The sequence below is a fragment of the Salvelinus alpinus genome, chromosome 29 (assembly GCF_045679555.1).
Source record: "Salvelinus alpinus chromosome 29, SLU_Salpinus.1, whole genome shotgun sequence".
Lineage (NCBI taxonomy): Eukaryota > Metazoa > Chordata > Actinopteri > Salmoniformes > Salmonidae > Salvelinus > Salvelinus alpinus.
The window spans coordinates 16,944,945-16,967,624 of record NC_092114.1 but is presented as its reverse complement, the minus strand read 5'-3'; the positions used below and the strand labels follow the sequence as shown (position 1 = coordinate 16,967,624).

General features: G+C 46.4%; 1 protein-coding gene across 2 annotated transcripts; it reads left to right on the top strand.

The window, feature by feature from the left end:
• The first annotated feature begins 792 nt into the window (after positions 1–792).
• Positions 793–22,525, top strand: LOC139559155 (F-box/LRR-repeat protein 2-like). Of its 2 annotated transcripts, none has more exons than XM_071374921.1 (14): positions 793–1,202; positions 12,159–12,220; positions 15,027–15,081; positions 17,717–17,791; positions 18,010–18,104; positions 18,966–19,130; positions 19,613–19,739; positions 19,833–19,907; positions 20,085–20,212; positions 20,935–20,995; positions 21,125–21,169; positions 21,515–21,571; positions 21,647–21,859; positions 22,097–22,525. In XM_071374921.1, the coding sequence occupies exons 1-14, from the start codon at positions 1,173–1,175 to the stop codon at positions 22,202–22,204; spliced, it is 1,296 nt and encodes a 431-aa protein (XP_071231022.1). In that variant the 5' UTR covers positions 793–1,172; the 3' UTR covers positions 22,205–22,525. The 2 variants fall into 2 exon arrangements, with proteins under 2 accessions (XP_071231022.1, XP_071231020.1); XM_071374919.1 differs by having other exon boundaries at positions 802–1,202; positions 20,082–20,212.
• The last annotated feature ends 155 nt before the right edge of the window (positions 22,526–22,680 follow it).

The window sequence follows — 22,680 nt, the reverse complement described above, 5'->3', positions numbered from 1 at the left end:
AGGAACGAGGCAGAGGGACTAGTGTGCTTGTGCAGGCTGGGGTCACTCCTAGAACAATACACACAAAAACACAGGGCTGCTGTCTATTAGGCCTAATAACCTAAACTGTCACAGTGCTTGTAAAAAGTAGGCTACAGTAAAGTAATAGTTTGTAGCAGTATAAATGCGCCCTCTAGAGACGCTTTGGGAACAGGCTCAGATCACTCAGTTTAGTACTTTTGAAAGAGATATTTAACTCCCTCTTACATCCGTCTTCAACCGTTTGGTATATCTATTATACTCATCACGTTTCATACGATTAAATAGATTAGGCCTGCTACGCATGTACCTATTGTGAGATTAACGCATAACATGTATAAAAAGACATGGAATTAACTCGAATGTGTGGTTTTGTGTAAAATAGATTTTAGACGAAAATAATGATGGAGTGGTCTCTCTGTAATAAACAGCAAACTCCTGGCGATATATTCTGGGGTTCCTGTATACCAGTCAGTGTTTTTCGGATTCAGAACCGGTCAGTGCCCCTGTGACAGTTCGGTGACATACCTCACCGTTAACGGACCGGGCGATACATCTTCAATTCGAACTCCAACGCAAACTCACTATCAAAACAAATCGGACACACGTGCTTTTCCCGCAGAAATGACGTCACTGCCACAGCCCTCCCCTTCCATGTCCACCGTAGAAAACAAATACTAGAATAACAGAAGAAACTGATAAAATGTTTTTGGATCATGTTTTTCAAACATGTTGACGTTTCAAACCGCTCGAGCAGGAGGGGGGATATTGAGGCCAGCTGATTAGCGCTGCGAGCTGTCTGAGAGGCGGAAGTGAGGTCACCAGGAGCGCGTCCATGTTATTGTTATTTTGTTAGCTGGCAGTGTGATGAGACGGACTGGAGAGCCGTCGGGCTCAAAGACTAGGTTATTGCTCTTCCAGGCCGCCCCGGACTAAGCAGCAATCCCGGAGAAAGAAGCCCTGTCGCCGGTAGGGGAGATCACCCAGTCCAGACTTCTCCCACCAGCAGCCCTTCGAACCAGACTTCTCCCACCAGCAGCCCTTCGAACGACACAGGCTACAAAAACAATACGGTATCCGCCAAACCTAACGCTAGCCCCAGACGTGTTGTGTACGGTAACACACTCCGCAGTACGGTAACACCCTCCGCAGATATGAACGGCATCACCAAGGGCAGGTTTGAGGTAAGAGCTGCAGAAACGGGACAGGCGTGTGTATGTAAACGGCTATGTAGGTTTTCCGTATGGTGTTTCTGCGTGCACTGTTTGAATTGTACATGCTGGAGGGAGCTGGAGCTTTGTTGGTTAAAGGTAATCCGAAATCCTGTTATTGTCCAGACAGACGCACAATCTGACTGCTGCAACACCGAGCTCAGTCTGTGGGACAGGAGCGACGGATAGGGCTGAGGTTGGTTGCCAGTCAGGGCTGAGGTTGGTTGCCAGTCAGGGCTGAGGTTGGTTGCCAGTCAGGGCTGAGGTTGGTTGCCAGTCAGGGCTGAGGTTGGTTGCCAGTCAGGGCTGAGGTTGGTTGCCAGTTAGGGCTGGGTAGCTGTTAACACAAGCCAATCATTGTTTACTCAGCTACAGTCATTATAGTTCTCTGGTAGTGATTGCAGTCAGAACTACTATGCCCGGGTAAGCAAACAACATGGGGTATAGGGATGAGGCTGGGACCAGGGTATAAGGGGATTGATAGGCTGGGGTATAGGTGGTGGGCTGTAGAGAGAGAGTGGGTTGGGCTGGGGCTGAGGTATAGGGATGAGGCTGGGACCAGGGTATAAGGGGATTGATAGGCTGGGGTATAGGTGGTGGGCTGTAGAGAGAGAGTGGGTTGGGCTGGGGCTGAGGTATAGGGATGAGGCTGGGACCAGGGTATAAGGGGATTGATAGGCTGGGGTATAGGTGGTGGGCTGTAGAGAGAGAGTGGGTTGGGCTGGGGCTGAGGTATAGGGAAGGGACTGGGACCAGGAATGGAGGCTGGAGATTGGTTTGGGCTATATTTTTTGTTCAGGGGCAGATCGACAGATTTTTACCTTGTCAGCTCGGTGATTCGATCTGGCAACCTTAATTTGTTTATAGCCCATATAGGCAACTACTCTAAAGCTAACTGCCCTACAAAAGTCAGTGTTATTTTGTGTCGTATGTAAGTCGTCTCCCACCTCTCTGTCGGTAACAGACTCGTTGGGTTGGTCACGCTGTAGAACGGTCACTGTCATGCGTCGCGGCAACATACATGTTATATAGGCACCAGGCTCCTATCTCCTCAAACTGGGAACCAGCCTGCTCGAGTTCAGACCGGAGGGCGCACAACATACATGTTATATAGGAACCAGCCTGTTCAAGTTCAGACCGGAGGGGGCACAACATACATGTTATATAGGAACCAGCCTGTTCGAGTTCAGACCGGAGAGTGAACAACATACAGACCTTTGCAGATAGAAATGTCATAACTAGAGCTAACATGATTCCTCGCTTAACAAAGTTAGGCTGTCTGTTCTACATAATAGGGATTGTGCCTTACTGAACACATTAGGTAGGGTAGCATGTGATCTGTAATGGTTATCTTGCAGTGTGTGTGTGTGTGTGTGTGTGTGTGTGTGTGTGTGTGTGTGTGTGTGTGTGTGTGTGTGTGTGTGTGTGTGTGTGTGTGTGTGTGTGTGTGTGTGTGTGTGTGTGTGTGTGTGTGTGTGTGTGTGTGTGTGTGTGTGTGTGTGTGTGTGTCAGGCCCGGCTCCAGGATGAATCCATGGGGCACAACTAGTATTGCTTTAGAGCCCCTAAATAAACAAAGTAGATTGGTTCTACTGCTGTTCAAATGTACAAAAATCTATCTGGAATGTTTCTTATAATAACAGAAAGGTATGTGCTCCACTACGACATACAAACACACACAGATCAGCTGACAGGAAGAGCAACCACTAGGCTGTCAAATATTCTTACAGGCTTCATAGTTTAAGCTTCAATACTTAGAACTATGGGCTAGATTTCTGTGGAATTTGTGACGCTCTGCGATGAGCGTAACCTACATTAAGCCAAGCCGCCGCTTCTTCAGCTGCGCAATATTTTCTGTTGCGAGAGTTTCAGAAAAGCGAACTAAATCAGGATTTCATAGCTGATGTGAAATGTCCTACATGACAGTAGACAATTTTGAATCTGGCGCGAATAAGAGTAAACACCCATTCAGATGGTAACACACGCTATAGCGAGAGAGCAGGGAGGGGACGAAAAAGTAGGCTGTGTCGTTTTCATAGTATTGACATCACTTTTACAGTAGCCTATCACACAACGACTGTGTGTAATGTAAATGAATGATAACAGAGTGAAATGTTTGCCTACTTCTTTTTAGTAGACTGGACACGGTATTGGTCCTAAACTACTATGTACAAAAAATGTAGGCCTATCTGAAATGCAGCCATATACACAACTGTCATTTCGTACACAAGAAAGCATGTGACGTTGAAGAGAAGCCCGACGGAGATTGGTAGCCTAAGACGCGCTCATTAAAACGGCACACGGCGTAACCATGGATTCAGGACCGCCGGTGAGCGCGATGAAAGGATGATGCGCTGCCAATTTCAGCACCACCGAAGTGGACAGCCAGGACAATAGGAGCACCGCACCCGAGCTCACCTCGGAGCACAACCAATAGGCTACATTGGTCATTGTCCCTATACCAATCAAATAATGCAAAGCTGGATATCTATCAATAGCAATTAGACCCCAAAAGCAAGTCACAGAAATCTAACCTGCATTGAAGTAATAAGCAAAGGCCTAAAGTAACTATACATTAAAAAAATCTTCCAAACAACCAGGCCTACATGAGGGAGAAACAATAAATGAATAATTCTGGTATGGCGGCCAGGGACATAAAGGTTGTAGCTTACCACTTTAGAAGACGGAGCCTCCACCAGTTTACTATTTTCTTTGCTAAATCGCGATGACATTTTCCTCCCCACGGCATCCAAAGTTTCCATCATCACGCTGAACCACTGTGCTTTCAACCACATACTCTTGTAGAGTTTCTCATGCGTCTGTCGTCTGCTTGAAGCTGGTGTGGTCCTGCCCTTCTGGCGTGCCTCCCAAAGCTTTTCCAATTCAGCATCAATCACATCGTAGTTTTTCTACATACTCGCGGACAAGTTTGACAGCGGTGTGCAGATCAGTAGCTTCTGACTGCAGTAACTTGTTAGGAGGGTCGAAGAGCCCCAGGATTGTGTGAGTCATGTTAGCAATAAACTTAAAGCTTGGCTCTGTCACTGCTTTCAATAAGCCTATGGGCCCAAGTCTGACATCTGTGCCATATGCACAAGTACATTTGATTTCCCCGAGCATCTCTGATGTTGTCACTTGATTTCAAAATGACTGACACCGTGGCAAGGTGGCCAGTCCATGTCTGATCAAGAAGTCTTCTTCAGTTTCTCCCCAGTGTACAGTGCAGCCACCATGGGGTTTCTAACGTTATTGTACAGAGAGCTACACACATTGAGCAAGTCCTCTATCGCCTCCTCAGATGACATGGCTGGGGTGGCTGAGGTAACGCTGGCTCCTCATCACTGAGGTGGTCAGGTAGCTGGGGTAACGCTGGCTCCTCATCACTGAGGTGGTCAGGTGGCTGAGGTAACGCTGGCTCCTCATCACTGAGGTGGTCAGGTGGCTGAGGTAACACTGGCTCCTCATCACTGAGGTGGTCAGGTGGCTGAGGTAACGCTGGCTCCTCATCACTGAGGTGGTCAGGTGGCTGAGGTAACACTGGCTCCTCATCACTGAGGTGGTCAGGTGGCTGGGGTAACGCTGGCTCCTCATCACTGAGGTGGTCAGGTGGCTGAGGTAACACTGGCTCCTCATCACTGAGGTGGTCAGGTGGCTGAGGTAACACTGGCTCCTCATCACTGAGGTGGTCAGGTGGCTGAGGTAACGCTGGCTCCTCATCACTGAGGTGGTCAGGTGGCTGAGGTAACGCTGGCTCCTCATCACTGAGGTGGTCAGGTGGCTGGGGTAACACTGGCTCCTCATCACTGAGGTGGTCAGGTGGCTGAGGTAACGCTGGCTCCTCATCACTGAGAGGTGGTCAGGTGGCTGAGGTAACGCTGGCTCCTCATCACTGAGGTGGTCAGGTGGCTGAGGTAACGCTGGCTCCTCATCACTGAGGTGGTCAGGTGGCTGAGGTAACACTGGCTCCTCATCACTGAGAGGTGGTCAGGTGGCTGAGGTAACGCTGGCTCCTAACGCTGGCTTGTTGTGATGTTACCCTCGTGCTGCTGGTGCTAGGCCCTGGCTCTTCTCCATCTTGTTGGTCAGCAGGCAGTGTGTGGGATGGCCAGGCGGCGTGTGGGATGGCCAGGCGGCGTGTGGGATGGCCAGGCGGCGTGTGGGATGGCCAGGCGGCGTGTGGGATGGCCAGGCGGCGTGTGGGATGGCCAGGCGGCGTGTGGGATGGCCAGGCGGCGTGTGGGATGGCCAGGCGGCGTGTGAGATGGCCAGGCGGCGTGTGAGATGGCCAGGCGCCGTGTGAGATGGCCAGGCGGCGTGTGGGATGGCCAGGCGGTGTGTGGGATGGCCAGGCGGCGTGTGAGATGGCCAGGCGGCGTGTGGGATGGCCAGGCGGCGTGTGAGATGGCCAGGCGGCGTGTGGGATGGCCAGGCGGCGTGTGGGATGGCCAGGCGGCGTGTGGGATGGCCAGGCGGCGTGTGGGATGGCCAGGCGGCGTGTGAGATGGCCAGGCGGCGTGTGAGATGGCCAGGCGGCGTGTGGGATGGCCAGGCGGCGTGTGAGCTCAGCATCGGTCTCGAAATGGTGGTCCTCAGTTTTCTTTGCTCTTGCCAGTGCCCAGCCATTTTGTGATATCCATGCTGATCAAAGCTTCGCCAACTTCCTGTAATTACTCACTGCTCCACTACCAGCACTTAATGTAACTAGCTGTAGTGTCTGCAAAAGTGAGCAACCTTTTTCTCTCTCAGTAATAAAAATAATGGTCAATTTGACTGGATAACCCACCACCGACCCAGGTGACAGGCCCACCCACAGGACTGGATAACCCACCACCGACCCAGGTGACAGGCCCACCCACAGGACTGGAAAACCCACCACCGACCCAGGTGACAGGCCCACCCACAGGACTGGATAACCCACCACCGACCCAGGTGACAGGCCCACCCACAGGACTGGATAACCCACCACCGACCCAGGTGACAGGCCCACCCACAGGACTGGATAACCCACCACCGGCCCAGGTGACAGGCCCAGGCTGATAGTGGTCAAGTTCCTAAGGTTCAAAGACAAGGTAGCTGTTCTGAACCGAGCCATGTACTTGAGAGGAACATATAGTACATCTTCCTCAACTAGGACTATCCTTAAGCTGTGTGCCAGAAGAGGAAAGAACTTATCCCAGCCATGAAGGCTGCCAGAGAGAGTGGGGACATTGCTTACATCTGCTATGACAGGCTCATTGTCCACCCTCCCTCCCAGAAGCCTGGAAGGGATGAGAGCGAGCCAAGCCTGTGGGTTAGTAGCATCAACCCTGCAGCACACACACACACACACACACACACACACACACACACACACACACACACACACACACACACACACACACACACCAACTGATTAAATCGACTACTGAATGTTGTTGTTTTTCGTTCTAGTTTTGTTTTCTTTTCCATGTGATGTCCATCTCTGATAAGCTACCAAGGAAAGGACTACGAACAGCCCATATACATATGTAGCCTTAGAAATAAGGTTAATGAAATCAATAAGTTGCTAACGTCATATAACGTTCATATATTAGCCATTTCTGAGACTCACGTAGATCATTTCTTTGATACAGCAGTAGCGATACAAGGCTATAACGTCTACAGAAGAGACAGGAATGCCTATGGGGGAGGTGTGTGTATCTCTGTAATGCTTCAAGAGGATCTCGTGTCAAATGTTGTTGAAGTGTTGTGTTCGTATAAAGCCTAATCTTTTGGGGTGTTGCTATAGGTCACCAAGTGCTAACGGTCAGTATCTAGATAATGTGTGTGAAATGCTTGATAGTGTGTGTGGGATGTTAACAAAGGTCTATTTTCTGGGTGACCTGACCATTGGCTGGTCAGCAACTAGCTGTCTTCTCAACAGGAAGCTTCTAACTGTGACTAATGGCTGTAATATAACCCAGGTTATCACTCAACCAACTGGTGTTGGATCTGTGACATCCACTTGTATTGATCATATCTTCACTAAGGCTGCAGAGCTTTGCTCAGCAATATCAGTTTCCATTGGCTGTAGTGACCAGAACATTGTGGCAATAACAAGGAAAACCAAAGTGCCAAATGTTAGTCCTAAATGAATTCATAAGAGATCATACTAAATGTTTTCTCAGGACTCTTGTTAAAGATTTGATGTGATGTGTGTGAGGAAGTGAATCCAGATGCAGCACTGGAAGTATTTGTAGAAATATTCCTGCTAATTGTTGACAAGAAAGCACCTGTTAATAAATGAACTGTTAGAGCCCTCTGGATGAATGATTAATTGAAAAATGTTATGGTTCTTTTATCTATTTTGTCTGCGTGCTACGTGTTTCTCTGTCTGCATGCTATGTGTTTCTCTGTCTGCGTGCTACGTGTTTGTCTGTCTGCGTGCTATGTGTTTGTCTGTCTGCGTGCTACGTGTTTGTCTGTCTGCGTGCTACGTGTTTCTCTGTCTGCGTGCTACGTGTTTCTCTGTCTGCGTGCTACGTGTTTCTCTGTCTGCGTGCTACGTGTTTCTCTGTCTGCGTGCTACGTGTTTCTCTGTCTGCGTGCTACGTGTTTCTCTGTCTGCGTGCTACGTGTTTCTCTGTCTGCGTGCTACGTGTTTCTCTGTCTGCGTGCTACGTGTTTCTCTGTCTGCGTGCTACGTGTTTCTCTGTCTGCGTGCTACGTGTTTCTCTGTCTGCGTGCTACGTGTTTCTCTGTCTGCGTGCTACGTGTTTCTCTGTCTGCGTGCTACGTGTTTCTCTGTCTGCGTCCTACGTGTTTCTCTGTCTGCGTGCTACGTGTTTCTCTGTCTGCGTGCTACGTGTTTCTCTGTCTGCGTGCTACGTGTTATTCTGTCTGCGTGCTACGTGTTTTTCTGTCTGCGTGCTACGTGTTTCTCTGTCTGCGTGCTACGTGTTTCTCTGTCTGCGTGCTACGTGTTTCTCTGTCTGCGTGCTACGTGTTTCTCTGTCTGCGTGCTACGTGTTTCTCTGTCTGCGTGCTACGTGTTTCTCTGTCTGCGTGCTACGTGTTTCGTCCGTCCGTCCACAGGCGTGGAAGGAAGTTAAAGTAATTCCACTGCTCAAAAATAGTAAAGCACCTTTTGCTGTCTAACAGCCGCCCAATCAGTTTGCTGCCTGTTCTTAATAAACTGGTGCAGAGAATTGTTTTTGACCAAATACAAAGCCATTTTTCAGAGAACAAGTTAACTACTGACTTTCAGTATGCTTATAGAGAAGGAGACTCAACTTGTACTGCTCTGACTCAGATGACTGATGATTGGTTAAAAGAAATGGCTAATAACATGATACAGTGCCCTCCACTAGTATTGGCACCCTTGGTAAATATGAGAAAAATGGTCTGTGAAAAAAATTATATTGTTTATCCTCTTGGCCTTTCATTCAAAATATTCACAAAAATCTAACCTTTAATATAAAGTAAAATAATTGAAAGAAAAAATAAATTCTTATCATAAAACAAATATTTCTCAAGTATGTGTGCCACTGTTATTGACAATCCTTCATTCAATACTTTGTGCAACCTCCCTTTGTCAAGATAACAACTCCGAGTCTTCTCCTATAATGTGTAATGAGGTTAGAGAACACATGGCAAGGGATCTGAGACCATTCCTCCATACAGAATCTCTCCAGATCCTTCAGATTCCCAGGTCCACGCTTGTGGACTTTCCTCTTCAGCTCTTCTGTGGGGTTTAGGTCAGGGGACTGGGATGGTCATGGTAAAACATTGATTCTGTGGTCAGTGAGCCATTTTTGTGTTGATTTTGAGGTGTGCTTTGGATCATTGTCCTGCTGGAAGATCCAACCACGGCCCAGTTGAAGCTTCCTAGCAGAGGCAGTCAGGTTTTGATTTAATATCTGCTGGTACTTGATGGAGTCCATGATGCCATGTAATCCTAACAAGTTGTCCAGTGCCTTTGGAAGAAATATCAGCCCCACATCATCAAATATCCACCACCGTACTTCACAGTGGGGATGAGGTACTTTTCTGCATGGATATGTTTCTGTCTACGCCAAACCCACCTCTGGTGTTTGTTTCCAAAAAGCTCTGTTTTGGTCTCATCTGACTATAGAACCCGGTCCCATTGAAAGTTCCAGTAACGTTTGGCAAACTGTAGGCGCTTGAGTTTGTTGTTTGATGACAATAAATACTTTTTTTTATGGCAACCCTTCCAAACAACTTGTGGTTATGTAGTTTGAGACTTTCTGACCCCCAACATCTGTGATTCTCCAGCGTGATCCTTGGAGATTTTTTGGGCCACTCGAACCATCCTCGTCACTGTGCGTGGGGTCAATATAGACACACGTCCTCTTCCAGGCAGATTGTTAACATCTCCTGTTGCTTTAAACTTCTTCATTATTGCCCTGATAGTGGAAATGGGCATTTTCAACCATTGAGCTATTTTCTTATAGCCATTTCCTGATATGTGCAGCTCAACAACCTTTTGTCGGACAGCATTACTGTATTCTCGGGTCTGTCCCATAGTAATGGATGACTATGGGAACTTGGCTTGTGTGTCACCTCATATTTATACCCCAGTGAAACAGGAAGTCATGGGTTATGACTTAAGTGTTCCTAATCACTCAGGTGAACTTATACGTCAAATATGAATGGGAATATACTTCACTTAGATTTTACTCATATGAATTTCTAGGGTTGCCAATTCTGGCACATGTTTCAGAGAAAAATATTTTTCACATTTAATTTTTATCACTAATTTTACTTCAGTTAAAGGTTAGATTTCTGTGAATATTTTGAATGAAAGGCCAAGAGGATAAACAGCAAAGGATTATTTGTATTTTTTTTTACAGTCCATTTTGTGGGCACTGTAGTTGGAGGGCACTGTAGTTGGAGGGCAGTGTAGTTGGAGGGCACTGTAGTTGGAGGACACTGTAGTTGGAGGACACTGTAGTTGGAGGACACTGTAGTTGGAGGGCACTGTAGTTGGAGGGCACTGTAGTTGGAGGACACTGTAGTTGGAGGGCACTGTAGTTGGAGGGCACTGTAGTTGGAGGACACTGTAGTTGGAGGGCACTGTAGTTGGAGGGCACTGTAGTTGGAGGACACTGTAGTTGGAGGGCACTGTAGTTGGAGGACACTGTAGTTGGAGGACACTGTAGTTGGAGGACACTGTAGTTGGAGGGCACTGTAGTTGGAGGGCACTGTAGTTGGAGGACACTGTAGTTGGAGGACACTGTAGTTGGAGGGCACTGTAGTTGGAGGACACTGTAGTTGGAGCTGTGTTAGATTTCAGTGCAGCCTTTTTAATGTTATTTATCATACATTGTTATTAAAGAAACTCACTTGCTATGACTTTACATGACCTGCCATCACCTGGTTGGAGAGTTAGGCCTATTCAACCAATAGAACCCAGAGAGTGTTCTTCAATGGAAGCTTCTCTAACATCAGATATGTACAGTGCGGTGTCCCTCAGGGCAGTTGCCTTGGGCCGTTACTCTTCTCTATCTTTGCTAATGATTTGCCACTGGTCTTACACAAAGCTAGAGTGACTATGTATGCAGATGATTCCACACTCTACATGTCAGCACCCAAAGACAGTGACATCACTGACAGTCTAAACAAGGAGTTACAGTCAGTATCAGAATGGGTGATTTAATAATAGACTGGTCTTAAATACATCGACAACTAAAAGCGTTGTAATTGGTTCAAAACATTCTCTAAGACCTAAACCTCAACTGGAGCTGTGTATAAAGGGTGTGACCATTCAACAAGTTGAGGAAGCTAAACTCCCAGGTATAACATTGGATAGTCAATTATCATGGTCAAGTCATATTCACTAAGTTGTTGTGAAGATGAGGTCTGTCTGTTATAAAAAGATGCTCTGTGTTTTTGACACAAATCAACTACTAGTTATTCAGGCTCTGGTCTTGTCTCATCTTGATTACTGTCTGGTAAAATGGACTAGGTTAGAGGATATGGTCAAGTGCAGCAAAGAAAGACCTGGCAAAGCTGCAGCTGGCTCAAAACAGAGCAGCACGCCCTTAACTGCACATATAGACCTAACATCAACATGCCGGTATTTCCTGGTTGAGGGTTGACCTGAGATTAACTGCATAAATTCTTGTTTTTGTGAGAAATATTATTGTTGAAATGTTCCATATTGTCTGTATAATCAACTTACATATAACTGAAAGACATGCATATGCCACCAGGGGTCTCTTCAGTCCCCAAATCCAGAACGAATTCAAGGCAATGCACATTATTATACAAAGCCATGATCACATGAAAATCCCTTCCTTCTCAAATTACTCAAACAGCTAAATTTGCTTTAAAAACAACAACCAAATAAAACACCTCACAACACAACGCCTCTCTCCTATCTGACCTAGTTGTAATGTCTGTTAATGTTTTTAAAATGATGTAAATTGTAAAGTATTTTTGTCTGTGATATCTTTTTCATTATGTGGTGGACCCCAGGAAGACTTGCTGTCACCATTGCAGTCGGCTAATGTAATGGGGATCCTAATAAAATCTCTAATGTTCCTCTCCTCTGAGTCTTCACCAGTAAATTAGGTTCTCGTTAGCTTTCCTTCCCTGTTTCTTCCTCTGTCGTTCCCATCCTCTCTCGGTAACGCTGTTCTATTGTGTTGCTAGGGGCTGTTTATGTAGCTGTAACTCTCAACATTTCTAAATCAATCTTTGGTATCTCAGCGGACTCTCTATATCTCTTGTGTGTGTGTGTAGGCCTGTGTGTGTGTGTGTGTGTGTGTATGTGCAGGCCTGTGTGTGTGTGTGTGTGTGTGTATGTGCAGGCCTGTGTGTGTGTGTGTATGTGCAGGCCTGTGTGTGTGTGTCTGTGTATGTGCAGGCCTGTGTGTGTGTGAGTTCTATTGGGTGCTTGTTACCATGGTGACAGTGGCTCTGATGTGGATGTTGATTCTCTCTCCAGGTGTTCTCCAACAGTGATGAAGCTCCCATTAACAAGAAGCTTCCCAAGGAGCTGCTGCTCAGGTTAGTTACACATACACACCTACACCTACACACACACACACCTACACACACACACCTACACACACACCTACACACCTGAGTGCTCGCCCCAGGGCTTAAAGTGTGAGAGTAACTTATTAAAAAAGGACACGGCTGGCCTCACTTAGCAGACTGTTAACCTTGAGTGGTTAGGTGTGCGTGTGTGTGTGTCACCTTTGAAATGTATGTCTACTAGCTATGCGACCTACAGCGTCTGTGTGTAACCCTACTAATCTGAGATCACTGTCTAACACACACACACACACACACACACACACACACACACACACACACACACACACACTGGTATAATGGTGTATATAGGTGGGTTCTGTCTGTCTGAAGTTCACACAGCTGGAGCTGAGCACTGCGGAAGTTCCCACAGAGGCTATTTATAGCACGAACAACACATACAGAGCCTTCAGAAAGTGTTCACACCCCTAGACTTAGTCCACATGTTGTTGTTGTGGATTAAAGAGAGATGATGTGCCACTGACCTACACCCAATACCCCAAAATGTCCAAGTGGAATTATGTTTTTACAAATTTAATTCATTAAAAGCTGAAATGTCTTGAGTCAATAAGTGTTTAACACCCTTTTTGTTATGGCATGCCAAAATAAGTTAAAGAGTAAAAATGTGTTTAATAAGTTGCATGTAATAGTGTTTAACAGGATTGTTGAATGACTACCTCATCTCTGTACCCCACACATACAATTATCTCTAAGGTCCCTCAGTCGACCAGTGAATTTCAAACACAGATTAGACCAGGGAGGTTTTCCACATTTTACCTTTACCTTTAAATCGCTCTGAATAGGAGCGTCTGCTAAGTGATGTAAATGTTAACTGCCTTGCTCAATAGCAGAACGGCAGATTTTTCCACCTAGTCAGCTCGGGGATTTGAACCAGCGATCTTTCGGTTACTGGCCCAACACTCTGAACCGTTAGGCGACCTGCCATTGTCCTCATGGTGAAATCCCTTCCTCTCCGGCAACTAGGAAGGACGCCTATTTATTTATAGTGACCTCGGTGTGTTGATACATCATCCAAAGTGTGTAATGAATAACTTCACTAGGCTCAAAGGGATATTCAACGTCTTCTTTATTTTCTTTTTACCCATCTACCAATACGTGCCCTTCTTTGCGAGGCGTTGGAAAACCTCCCTGGTCTAATCTGTGTTTTGAAATGTACTGCTCGACTGAAGGACCTTACAGATAATTGTATGTGTGGGGTACAGAGATGAGGTAGTCTTTCAACAATGGTGCAGCCACCACCATGCTTGAAAATATGAAAAGCGGTACTCTGTGATTGTTTCCCCCGAACATAACACTTTATATTCAGGACATAAAGGTAATTTATTTGCCACATTTCTTTTTCAGTTTTACTTTAGTGTCTTGTTGCAAACAGGACACATGTTTTTTGGAATATTGTTATTCTGTACAGGATTCCTTTTAACTCTGTCATTTAGGTTAGTATTGTGGAGTAACTACAATGTTGTTGATCCATCCTCAGTTTTCTCCTGTCACAGCCATTAAAACTCTAACTGTTTTAAAAGGGAAGGTGAAAAGAGGAATACCTAGTCAGTTGTACAACTGAATGCATTCAACTGAAATGTGTGTTCCTCATTTAACCCTTTGAATCAGAAAGGTCCGGGAGGCTGCCTTAATCGACGTCATCAGTGCCCGGGGAGCAGCAGTTGTTGTTGTTAAACAGTGTGGACCAGTATGGAGGGAATAAAGGATTTGATGTATTCACTCAACAGAAACACTCACAGCTGTAATCGCTCCCAAAGGGTGTGAATACTTATGTAAATGAGATTTTTCTGTATTTCATTTTCAATACATTTGCACAATTTTCTAAACCATATTTTCACTTTGTCATTATGGGATATTGTGTGTCTATTTAATACATTTTTTATTCTGTCTGTAACACAACAAAATGTGGAATAAGTCAAGGGGTATGAATATTTTCTGAAGGTACTGTCTAGAACACACAAACTGGATCGTGTGTGTGTGTGTGTGTGATGGAACCAAGTATGCGTGATTAAAGTGTACAATGGCCTCTGCCGCGCTCCTCAGCCAGTCGTCAGAGAGACGATCGATCAACTCTTGTCTGATTGGTCAGCTGCTCCACTGATCAATGAGGTGTGTGTACATGACATGTGCTCTGTTACTTTGCTCCATCTGACCCCACACACACACACACACATATAACCTCCCCCCACACACACACAGCATTTGTCTCTGTCCATGAGGGAATAATGGGAAGTGCTAGTTTCCTGAGGGTGGAAGGTTATGTGTGTGTGTGTGGGGAGGTTATGTGTGTGTGTTTATTGGGGGAGGTTATGTGTGTGTGTGTTTATTGGGGGAGGTTATGTGTGTGTGGGGGGGAGGTTATGTGTGTGTGTGGGGGGGAGGTTATGTGTGTGTGTTTATTGGGGGAGGTTATGTGTGTGTGTGGGGGGAGGTTATGTGTGTGTGTGTGTGGGGGGAGGTTATGTGTGTGTGTTTATTGGGGGAGGTTATGTGTGTGTGTTTATTGGGGGAGGTTATGTGTGTGGGGAGGTTGTGGGTGTGTGTGGGGGGAGGTTATGTGTGTGTGTGTGTGTGGGGGGGGGGAGGTTATGTGTGTGTGTGGGGAGGTTATGTGTGTGTGTGTGTGTGGGGGGAGGTTATGTGTGTGTGTTTATTGGGGGAGTGTGTGTGTTGGCTAATAGCTACATGCTAACTCAGTTGGCCTTTTGCTAAACTGGCCAGTCTCTTTCTGTAAGAATGCTCTTTCTCTCTGCAGAATCTTCTCCAACCTGGACGTGATCACATTGTGCAGGTGTGCCCAGGTGTCCAAGGTAAGGCCCACCCCTACAGGTATCATGACGACTGACTGAAATCACATTGAGTATTTAAAGTTCCACATTGTGCTCAACTTGCCCTACTAAAATCAAATCTTATTTGTCACATGCTTTGTAAACAACAGGTATAGACTAACTAAATGCTTACTCACGGCCCTTTCCAACAACGCAGAGAGAAAAATAGCAAAAATAATAATAATTCAAGGAATAAATACACAATGAGTAATGAAAGCTTGGTTATATACACAGAGTACCAGAACCGAGTCGATGTGCAGGGGTGCGAGGTAATTGAAGTAGATATGTACATATAGGTAGGGGTAAAGTGACTAGACAACAGCATAGATAATAGACAGTAACAGCAGTATACTGTAGGTAGGGGTAAAGGATAGATAATAGACAGTAACAGCAGTATACTGTAGGTAGGGGTAAAGTGACTAGTCAACAGGATAGATAATAGACAGTAACAGCAGTATACTGTAGGTAGAGGTAAAGTGACTAGACAACAGGATAGATAATAAACAGTAACAGCAGTATACTGTAGGTAGGGGTAAAGGATAGATAATAGACAGTAACAGCAGTATACTGTAGGTAGGGGTAAAGTGACTAGTCAACAGGATAGATAATAGACAGTAACAGCAGTATACTGTAGGTAGGGGTAAAGGATAGATAATAGACAGTAACAGCAGTATACTGTAGGTAGGGGTAAAGGATAGATAATAGACAGTAACAGCAGTATACTGTAGGTAGGGGTAAAGTGACTAGACAACAGCATAGATAATAGACAGTAACAGCAGTATACTGTAGGTAGGGGTAAAGGATAGATAATAGACAGTAACAGCAGTATACTGTAGGTAGGGGTAAAGTGACTAGCCAACAGGATAGATAATAGACAGTAACAGCAGTATACTGTAGGTAGGGGTAAAGTGACTAGTCAACAGGATAGATAATAGACAGTAACAGCAGTATACTGTAGGTAGGGGTAAAGGATAGATAATAGACAGTAACAGCAGTATACTGTAGGTAGGGGTAAAGTGACTAGCCAACAGGATAGATAATAGACAGTAACAGCAGTATACTGTAGGTAGGGGTAAAGTGACTAGTCAACAGGATAGATAATAGACAGTAACAGCAGTATACTGTAGGTAGGGGTAAAGTGACTAGTCAACAGGATAGATAATAGACAGTAACAGCAGTATACTGTAGGTAGGGGTAAAGTGACTAGTCAACAGGATAGATAATAGACAGTAACAGCAGTATACTGTAGGTAGGGGTAAAGGATAGATAAGACAGTAACAGCAGTATACTGTAGGTAGGGGTAAAGTGACTAGCCAACAGGATAGATAATAGACAGTAACAGCAGTATACTGTAGGTAGGGGTAAAGTGACTAGCCAACAGGATAGATAATAGACAGTAACAGCAGTATACTGTAGGTAGGGGTAAAGTGACTAGTCAACAGGATAGATAATAGACAGTAACAGCAGTATACTGTAGGTAGGGGTAAAGTGACTAGCCAACAGGATAGATAATAGACAGTAACAGCAGTATACTGTAGGTAGGGGTAAAGGATAGATAATAGACAGTAACAGCAGTATACTGTAGGGGTAAACTGACTAGACAACAGGATAGATAATAGACAGTAACAGCAGTATACTGTAGGTAGGGGTAAAGGATAGATAATAGACAGTAACAGCAGTATACTGTAGGTAGGGGTAAAGGATAGATAATAGACAGTAACAGCAGTATACTGTAGGTAGGGGTAAAGTGACTAGACAACAGGATAGATAATAGACAGTAACAGCAGTATACTGTAGGTAGGGGTAAAGGATAGATAATAGACAGTAACAGCAGTATACTGTAGGTAGGGGTAAAGTGACTAGACAACAGGATAGATAATAAACAGTAGCAGCAGCATATGTGATGAGTCAAAAGAGTTACAGTACATATAGTACAGGTAGATATTTGGTGAACTAGTTAGTAGTATTATGGCTTGGGGGTTAACTAGTTTTAATAGTATTATGGCTTGGGGGTTAACTAGTTAGTAGTAGTATTATGGCTTGGGGGTTAACTAGTTAGTAGTAGTATTATGGCTTGGGGGTTAACTAGTTAGTAGTAGTATTATGGCTTGGGGGTTAACTAGTTAGTAGTAGTATTATGGCTTGGGGGTTAACTAGTTAGTAGTATTATGGCTTGGGGGTAGACGCTGTTCAGGCTTCTGTTGGTTCCAGACTTGGTGCACTGGTACCGCTTGCCGTGCAGGAGCAGATAGAACAGTCTGTAGGCTTTGACTCGGTGGCTGGAGGCTTTGACTATTTTTAAGGCCTTCCTCTGACACCGCTTGGTATAGAAGTCCTGGATGGCAGGGAGCTCGGCCCCCTGTGATGTACTGGGCTGTACGCACCCCCCTCTGTAGCGCCTTGCAATCGGATGCCAAGCAGTTGCCAGACCAAGTGGTGATGCAGCCAGTCAAGATGCTCTCAATGGTGCAGCTGTAGAACTTTTTGAGGATCTGAGGGCCCATGCCAAATCTTTTCAGCCTCCTAAACACAGCCCAGTGTATGACTGACCACACCCATCACTCTCTCTTCCTCTCCCTCTTTCCATCACTCTCTGTCTTTCTTTCTCTCTTCTCAGGCGTGGAATGTCCTGGCCTTGGATGGTAGTAACTGGCAGAAGATTGACCTGTTCAACTTCCAGACAGACATAGAGGTGAGAGGTCAGGGGAGTTGATCCTACATATATACACATTCACACCAGGCTCTCTCTCTATCACACTCTCTCTCTGTCATTCTCTTGATCTCTCTCTTGTCATGTTTTTTGTAAGTTAAATTGTACCATTAAAGACTGGTTAAAAATTATCTCTCTGTTTCTCTCTCTCTCTCTCTGTCTCTGTCTGTCTCTCTCTCTGTCTCTGTCTCTCTCTCCAGGGTAGAGTAGTGGAGAACATCTCTAAGCGATGTGGAGGCTTCCTGAGGCAGCTCAGTTTGAGGGGATGTCTCAGTGTGGGAGACGCATCCATGAAGTGAGTCCTTCTCCATAGGGCCTCTTTCACTCTTAGTATAACCAATTCACTAACGATTCACCGATGGGCTCATAGGGATGTAACGATTCACCAATGGGCTCATAGGGATGTAACGATTCACCGATGGGCTCAAAGGGATGTAACGATTCACCAATGGGCTCAAAGGGATGTAACGATTCACCAATGGGCTCATAGTAATGTAACGATTCACCAATGGGCAGCGGTCCCCGATTTCAAATGTTTAAGTGAATTATAAGTGAAATAATCTGTCTGTAAACAATTGTTGGAAAAATGACTTGTGTCATGCACAAAGTAGATGTAGATGTGTTAACCGATTTGCCAAAACTATAGTTTGTTAACAAGAAACTTGTGGAGTGGTTGAAAAACGAGTTTTAATGGCTCCAACCTAAGTGTATGTAAACTTCCGACTTCAACTATACATACACACACACACACACACACACACACACACACACACACACACACACACACACACACACACACACACACACACACACACACACACACACACACACACACACGTCAGCTCAGACAGATCCAGCTCAGGAGGCTGAGTTTTGAGCTCCATCAGCAGCAGATTTGAATTTAGAATGGAAAATGTATGTGTTTATGCCAAAAAATGTTAGTACATTGTGTAGCATCGATTCGTTCCCCCATTCAAACCGAATCGCACTGAATCGTTTCAAACTAAAACGTATCGTTCCTGTATCGTATCGGCGCCCATGTATCTAGATAAGTATCCAATCGTCTTGAAAGCGAAAGATGCACATCCCTCGTGATTCAGTTGCTTCTCCATGACTTTGGTATTTGTACACCTCTGATGACTCTGTCACCTGTCAGGACGTTTTCCCAGAACTGCCGTAACATCGAGGTGTTGAATCTGAATGGCTGCACTAAGATCACAGACAGCACCTGTCTCAGCCTCTCCAAGTTCTGCTGCAAACTCAAACAGCTGGACCTCACCTCCTGCGTGTCTGTTACCAACCACTCCCTCAAAGCTCTCAGGTGAGTGTCCCAAACACTATTCTATTCCCTATGTAGTGCACTACTTCTTCTGGCCAAGGCTCAAGGGTTGCAGTTTTATTTTACGGTCCAGAAATTACAAGGTATTTACTAGAAGGGTAAAATGGTAGATACATAGTAATAAATTACATGTTTGTTTCTTTAGGATTCATTACAACAAACACAATTTATTACCGGGTACAACAGATCCCCCCGTGGTTACCGTATCATTACCGGGTACAACAGATCCCCCCGTGGTTACCGTATCATTACCGGGTACAACAGATCCCCCCGTAGTTACCGGTTACCGTATCATTACCGGGTACAACAGATCCCCCCGTAGTTACCGGTTACCGTATCATTACCAGGTACAACAGATCCCCCGTGGTTACCATATCATTACCGGGTACATTCCAATGGAAACAGTAACGTAACATACAGTGTAATACTTAGTAAGAAAACGGTGTGTGTGTGTCTCTGCTTAGTGATGGCTGTAGTATGTTGGAGACATTAAACCTGTCGTGGTGTGACCAAATCACCAGAGATGGCATCGAGGCTCTGACCAGGGGCTGTAACAACCTACAAGCCCTGGTCCTACGTGGCTGCACACAGGTAACACACACACACACACACACACACACACACACAAATAAACATGATTGTATTGATTGTCAGTAGTGATTGGTTTCTCTGTGTTCTCTACAGTTGGAGGATGGAGCACTGAAACCCCTCCAGAAACACTGTCCTGAACTAACCACTATCAACATGCAGACCTGCTCAGTAAGACAGAGATGGAGGCTGTGTGTGTGTGTGTGTGTGTGTGTGTGTGTGTGTGTGTGTGTGTGGTGGTGGGGGGGGGGGGGGGAGTAGGGATTGAAAGACAGAAAATGTGTGTGTAATGTGTGTTATTTATAAGCCGGTGACAGATGATTTTGTGTGTGTGTGTGATTACAGCAGATAACTGATGATGGCTTGGTCAGTCTGTGTCGGGGGTGCCACAAACTGCAGATGCTTTGTATCTCTGGCTGCAGTAACATTACAGACGCCTCTCTCACCGCTCTGGGGCTCAACTGCCCCCGACTCAAGTAAGAAATGTGCCCCTTTCTTATTAACACGATGAGGCCCACTGACAAACACGCGGTGAGGCCCACTGACAGACACGCGGTGAGGCCCACTGACAGACACGCGGTGAGGCCCACTGACAGACACGCGGTGAGGCCCACTGACAGACACGCGGTGAGGCCCACTGACAGACACGCGGTGAGGCCCACTGACAGACACGCGGTGAGGCCCACTGACAGACACGCGGTGAGGCCCACTGACAGACACGCGGTGAGGCCCACTGACAGACACGCGATGAGGCCCACTGACAGACACGCGATGAGGCCCACTGACAGACACGCGATGAGGCCCACTGACAGACACGCGATGAGGCCCACTGACAGACACACGATGAAGGTCATATAGCCAACATGATTCTCAAAGTAGGCAAAGCATCCCACAATAGATATATGACAAACACACGATGAGGCCCACTGACGACACACACGATGAGGCCCACTGACGACACACACGATGAGGCCCACTGACGACACACACGATGAGGCCCACTGACGACACACACGATGAGGCCCACTGACGACACACACGATGAGGCCCACTGACGACACACACGATGAGGCCCACTGACGACACACACGATGAGGCCCACTGACGACACACACGATGAGGCCCACTGACAAACACACGATGAGGCCCACTGATAAAAGACGCCATACCGTCCACATAACCAATGTGTTTGTATCAGGATCTTGGAAGCAGCACGATGTTCACATGTTACAGACGCTGGGTTTACTGTACTGGCCAGGGTAAGTGCTTCTTTATTTCCATCAGCGCTCTGTCTTGACTTGTGTGTTTCTTTTTGTCTTCAAATCTTTTCACATTTAAGGTCACTAATCAAAACCTAATGTTGAACTGATGTGATTTTGTTTCAACAGCATTGTCATGAGATGGAAAAAATGGATTTAGAAGAATGTGTTTTGGTAAGATTTCATGGGCTTCTTTTCTTGTTTAATGCAACTGTAGATTGAGGCCATCAGCGTTTGATTGAACCTGTCTGATGTACTGTATCTGGGTTTGATTGAGCCTGTCTGATGTACTGTATCTGGGTTTGATTGAGCTTGTCTGATGTACTGTATCTGGGTTTGATTGAGCCTGTCTGATTCTATGTATTGTATCTGGGTTTAATTGAGCCTGTCTGATTCTATGTACTGTATCTGGGTTTGATTGAGCCTGTCTGATTCTATGTACTGTATCTGGGTTTGATTGAGCCTGTCTGATTCTATGTACTGTATCTGGGTTTGATTTGAGTCTGTCTCCTCTCACAGGTGACTGACAACACTCTAGTCCAGCTCGCTATTCACTGCCCTCGCCTGCAAGCACTGGTACGTATTGTTGTGGGTGTGGGTGTACATTACAGTATGTAATATAGTGTCTACCGTCTATCCTCTCTCCACCAGTCTCTCTCCCACTGTGAGCTGATAACTGACGACGGTATCAGGGCGCTGAGCAGCAGCGTGTGTGGACAGGAGCGCCTCACGGTGGTGGAGTTGGATAACTGCCCTCTGATCACAGACGGGACTCTGGAGCACCTGAAGAACTGTCACCGTCTGGAGAGGATAGAACTCTACGACTGCCAGCAGGTCACCAGGGCCGGCATCAAACGCATACGGGTCAGTCATCGCCATCACTACATCTCCCAAGCTGCATCACTGTAGCTGTAATGTCAAAGCTCCTGCATGGCCTGGTGGGAATTGTAGTTTCCTATGGAAATAATAGAATGACCCCCACACTGTTGTATTATACTCCTATAGAGTTTATTGCAGCGTTGCAGGCTGTCATGGGAGAATATACAACAGTGTGAAATATTGCTGCATTTGAAATGACGTAGCTCCTACCTCTCCCTATAGGCCCATCTCCCAGAGATAAAGGTCCACGCCTACTTTGCCCCGGTGACGCCCCCTCCCTCGGTGCACGGCGGGGGCCATAGGCTGTGTCGCTGCTGCGTCATCCTCTGACATCCTCTGACACCCCACAACAATAACCCACCGCCACGTGAAGAGACCGACCCTGAACCCCACCACGACTACACACCGCCCTGAACCCCACCACGACTACACAACACCCGGAACCCCACCACGACTACACAACACCCTGAGCCCCACCACGACTACACAACACCCTGAACCCCACCACGACTACACACCGCCCTGAACCCCACCACGACTACACACCGCCCTGAACCCCACCACGACTACACACCGCCCTGAACCCCACCACGACTACACACCACCCTGAACCCCACCACGACTACACAACGCCCTGAACCCCACCACGACTACACACCGCCCTGAACCCCACCACGACTACACACCGCCCTGAACCCCACCACGACTACACACCGCCCTGAACCCCACCACGACTACACACCGCCCTGAACCCCACCACGACTACACACCGCCCTGAACCCCACCACGACTACACACCGCCCTGA